The 5,103-nt window shown below is 42.6% G+C and overlaps 1 protein-coding gene across 1 annotated transcript; it reads left to right on the top strand.

Annotated features, from left to right (window-relative positions):
* The first annotated feature begins 3,116 nt into the window (after positions 1-3,116).
* Positions 3,117-3,968, top strand: HAPSTR2 (HUWE1 associated protein modifying stress responses 2). The gene has a single exon (XM_059678565.1). The coding sequence runs from the start codon at positions 3,117-3,119 to the stop codon at positions 3,966-3,968; it is 852 nt and encodes a 283-aa protein (XP_059534548.1).
* The last annotated feature ends 1,135 nt before the right edge of the window (positions 3,969-5,103 follow it).

Here is a 5,103-nt window from a genome sequence, read left to right as displayed (position 1 = left end):
TTACAATTGCAGGGAAACCAGTACTGGCATTTAAGGATTGTTTCAGGTGAAAATAGCTACCAATAATATTGAAAATCATTGACATACTGGAGTCCTTTTTGGTAATGGTATATTGAGAAATGCCAAAAATTAGATTCCTCTAGATTTGTGTCATAACTTATTTTCTAAAACTATTTTCCCTAGTTGATACATATTTAACCTTAGCCATGACATAGATTTATGGAAGAATGGTGCAGAGGCCAAGGAATATTTTCCCCCCATAGAAAACTCATTCCTAAACCATGTATGTACTTTTTAAACATTAAAAGTCCTCTACTCAAAACACACAGAGTATCATTTCCTTACAGGTAGTTAAAATTCTTTTTTTTTGGGGGGGGGGTGTGTCTTTTTTTCTTATTCCCAACATTTTTTTTTTTTTATTCGCAACATTTTAGACTTACATAGGGACAATACTACTCTCAGATTGGATATCATGTAAACACACATTTTACCATCTTAGGAACTGAGAAAACATTAAAAATTTTTTGTGTGATTTTTCTACTGTCTCCCATATAAAATAATTTTCTCCATGGAAGAATTTGGAGGCTAATTGAGTTAGAATTTCCCCCTTTCAATTATTTTATTTAAATGTGTTAAGGGCAACAGTGAAAAACATTGATTAAGTCTACCATTATTTCTCAGAAAGAACATATTCCCACACAGTTGTCTGGCTCTGTCTATTATAATAATTTGGTGCAATGGTTTTAAATGTAGTGGGGTGATAATAATTAGGGTGTACGACAGAAATTTCAGTGCTAGATTCAACATTTCACCATGCAGGGTATGAAAATTGCCGACCAGGGCTAGTCAGCTCTAAGTACTAATTAACTAATTAATCAGGTGCTGAAACCAGCTGAATGGAGGATACCAGCCAGACAACTCAAGCCCAAGCAGAAGGTTGTGCTCTTTCAAAAACAGTGGCGCCTTTCTTCTTGGTTTTTAACCCAATCAAAACTGAGGGGGAGAAAATGGGGTATGGTGTCCTACTCAGTCATTTCAGTCCAAGTTTTTACTTAGAGAAGATAAAATAAAAACATGATTTTCTGATAATAATTGTGAGGTATTTTGTGCAGGACAATCAATTTTCAAGGCTCTGGCAAACCTGTTAACTCCTTGGCCATGAACAATTTCATGGCTGGTATATGTGTGTGTGTGTGGGGGGGGCGGGGGGGGGATTCTGCCTTCTTATAGTTTTCCTCTACAATGTTTTTAACATAGGAGAATGAGAAATGTATTTCTCCTTTTGGGCTGATCTTAGGTCTTTTGCCTCATCCCTCCTTTATGTAAATGAGAAGAGTCCAATTAAACATATGGAAAAAGGGTTTAATGAATCGTGAAAAAGCTGAGTTTGCAGAGAAAGGGTACAATCCCTCCTTCTCCTCCTACTCCTCCTCCTCTTCCTCCTCCCCCTCTTCGTCGTCCTCCTTCTTCTCCTCCTCCTCCTCCTTCTCCTTTTCTATTTAACTTAGAAACATGTATTTCTTTTAAGAAAGATGATAAAGGTTAATTATTAGATAATTTCATTTTAGATACTAATTCTCATACTTGGAAATTATTAAACAAACATACTAATAATTTGCTAGAAGATTTAGCTTCCTTCATCTAAATTGTAAGGCTTTCTGGAGACTTAGCAAATATTCTACAACAAAAATTGTGAAATTCTAACTTTTTTCCTAATTTAAAAAATAATTTCATCTTACTTCCTCACATTTTTAATGTTATTCTTTGCTCAGTGATAATTTTTCTTCTCTTAACATAGTTTGCTCTGGAATTGTCAGCACTAAAATGGGTTCGCATCATTACAAGGAGGTTGTTATTGAACCTAAGGAAAAATATTTTAGTATCACATACCGTTGTAGCTTAATTTTGGTATTATTATGATGTTTTAACTAGCTAGAATTTTAAGGGTCTTGGAAGGAAATTAGTTAAGCTTTCTTTTTTTCTTTCCTAAAAGTACTGAATTTTACACTAGAGCAGAAAATTCTGTTTTGGGGATTTCATTTTCCTATTTTCTTTCCCCCTTTTCTTCATCTTGGAATTTTGAATAGTTGAAAGTAGACCACACAGAAAACTCCTAACCCATTATTTTAATGACAAAAATAACCCTCACAAAAAATATTGTAGGAAAAAAACCAATACCATTTCTGAGTGCAACTCTTAGAATTTGATAAGTGTGCAACTTGTCCGGCAGGGGGGCTTTGCTGGTACAGCAGGAAAGTTCTAAATCACAACTGGAAGTGCTTTTCAGAGATCTAATCCAACAACCTCATTGGGCACCTGGGGTAACTGAGGTCCAAGGAGCGGGAATGGTGTGGGGAGTGGGTTGGGGGACTGGAGGGAGAGGTTTCATGGGTTGATCTTTTTCTTTTCCTCTACAAAATGCCGCTTCGATCCGCAGAAAACACTTTTCTGGGGGGTCCTACTGTGTGGAGAGCATTGCCGGGATTCAGATGCCTGCCCATCCACTCTATCCCCAGCTTCCCAAATCGGCACCCAGGATGTGATCAACACTATGAAGTTGCCCCATAATCCTCTCTGGCTACATAAGACGTAAAATTTGGTCAGCTCATTGGATGAAGCCAACAAGTCTCAAAAATGTGTGAAAAGGGGGCCAAGCGGTAGGCAAGCACAGCGTTGAGGCCAGCGCTCCAGTCAGCGTGGGGTGGGGTGGGGGGTGGGGGGGTGCAGCAGCAGGCTACCAAGGCTGTGGCTGTAGCAACAGTGGGGGTTTTAGCTAGGCCTCAGCTCATTGCCGGGGTGGGGGGGAGGGGGAGCGAAGGAGGGTGGGTGCCTTAAGAGCGGACTGGGGGGTCGGGCCAGAAGGGGGCAACCTGGCGGTGCAGACTGCTACAGAGTGGTCTTCTTTGCGTAGCCTCACTAGGCAGAGCGGGTCGGGTCGGGGCGGGGCGTGCACACGGACCAGAGGCCGCAGTTGGTCTCACAGGCCCTTCCGCCTGCTCTCGAGGAGAGGGGGCTGGAAGGAGGGGAGCTCCCAGCAGGAGGTGGGGACTTCCGCAAAGGCAGTGAAAGTGAAGGTGTAAGAGCAACAGTAGGCAGAGCGAGCGGCCAAAAGGAGAATGGAAGAACAGCAGAAGGACGAAGCCAAGGTAGGAGAGCACTGGTTCTGTGAGAGGGGGCGTCAGTGCAAGGACGAAGCTGAGGAGGTCGAGGACGTTGAGCAGCTGCCTCCCGAGCTGCAAGACGACAAGGACGACGAAGACGATAAGGGGGATGAGGAGGCGGTGGGGCCCAAGAGCAAGCAGCAGAAGCTGTGGCACCTCTTCCAAATCTCCGCCAACTCCGTGGCCCAGCTCTACAAGGGTTCAGACTGCCCACAGTCAGAACTTTCCATGTGGGACTCCTTCCAGAGTGCATCCATGGCTCTGACCAGCCTCTACGAAGAGAGCAGGGATGCCCAGCAACGAAGTTTCAACCTGGGCGTCCAGGTTGGCAACCAGCGCCGCATCAAAGATGTGCTAGATTGGGCAAAGAAGGGCCAAAGCACTATTCTCCGCGAAGACCTGATTAGTTTCCTGTGTGGCAAAGTGCCCCCTGATCCTCCACCAGTGCCCCCCCACCTTCCACCACCGTATAGCCCCAAGATGGCCACTGAATCCAGCTCGTCGCTGGACTTCAACTTACAGCCCTTCCAAGAGGCCATCAACCTGCATGAACTCAGTGGCGCCATGGCGAGCATTAGCTTGCAGCCTGGTCCACCCAGCTCCCCGTCTCAAGCTGGTGCCTTTTCGAGCAATGTCGCTAGCGGTGATCTCCAAAACAGTAGCACCCTCAAGGAAGACTTGAGCTCCGGCAATTCAGAGGATCTGGCCCTCCACCTGGCCAGCGGGGAGATCGGCAAACGCACCTTGGGTGAGTGCGATGATGTCATCACAAATTTCCCCACCCGCAAGCGCAACCGAATGGTTTAACGGCTATTTGGTCACCAGCCACCATATTGCTTGAAAATTAACTCGACTTTCATCATTGAAAGGACACTCAAGACTATCATTTCTTTCTTGACGTTAAAAAGAAGTTTCTATTAAATTTGCCATAAAGAAACTTTAAAACTATTCCAGAAGAAGCCTCATATGACTCTGACTTTCACAAAAATATAATCCTCTCAGAAAACAACTAGTTAGCAACATTGTTTAAAGTAGCCATGTTCGGTCAGGTTTGGAGCCTGGTTTATCTTGTTCTTTATTATGTTCCTTGGCACCGACCTAGGGCATTGTTGGTGCTTAATAAATGTTTGTTGAATGAATAAATGTGACCTTATTTAAAAGCTTTAAAGGGGAAGGAGTAACAGGTATTCACTTGGTTATAGGATACTTTTTAAAAAATATATATTTTATTGATTTTTTACAGAGAGGAAGGGAGAGGGATACAGAGTTAGAAACATCGATGAGAGAGAAACATTGATTCAGCTGAGAGAGAAACATTGATTCAGCTGCCTCTTGCACGCCCCCCGCAACCCAGGTACATGCCCTTGACGGGAATCGAACCTGGGACCCTTCAGTCCGCAGGCAGACACTCTATCTGCTGAACCAAACCGGTCAGGGCAATTATAGGATACTTTTATCCTTTATTGTTTATTTGGTTGTTTGCTGTAACTGTTTTGGCCATTTCAATTGCATTTTATCAAAATGTAAAATTGGACATCTTTGTGAAATCTGGAGTCTTCCATTTTTGCTCCACTGTACCATACACCTAATTTCAAGAAAGAATGTGCAAGTAATACCAATTACACTGTGAGGTGTTTTATTTATTTTATTTTTTTAGGTACCTCAGGTAGGAAACAAAATTGTTTTAAATAGCACATTGCACAGTGCTATGATGGTTGGGAAGGTAATACTTAATAGTGAATCATTTCAATCATCTTTTCAAAAAACTTAAGCCAACAATTGAGATCCTGAGGTCAATGAGAGTGATATTCTTGGTGGCCCACTGGTGGCTCTTTCCTGTTTCTTAGAAATGTAAAAATTTCCTTTTTCTGAGGTTACATCTTTTTTAAAGTTTTTTTTATTGATTAAGTTATTACATATGTGTCCTTATTCCCCCATTACC

This window comes from Myotis daubentonii, chromosome X (assembly GCF_963259705.1).
Source record: "Myotis daubentonii chromosome X, mMyoDau2.1, whole genome shotgun sequence".
Lineage (NCBI taxonomy): Eukaryota > Metazoa > Chordata > Mammalia > Chiroptera > Vespertilionidae > Myotis > Myotis daubentonii.
This window is presented reverse-complemented; position numbering and strand designations above follow the sequence as displayed.

Bases quoted from the DNA above. Each gene is read 5' to 3' on its own strand.
- HAPSTR2 (XM_059678565.1), top strand. From the start codon at position 3,117: ATGGAAGAACAGCAGAAGGACGAAGCCAAGGTAGGAGAGCACTGGTTC.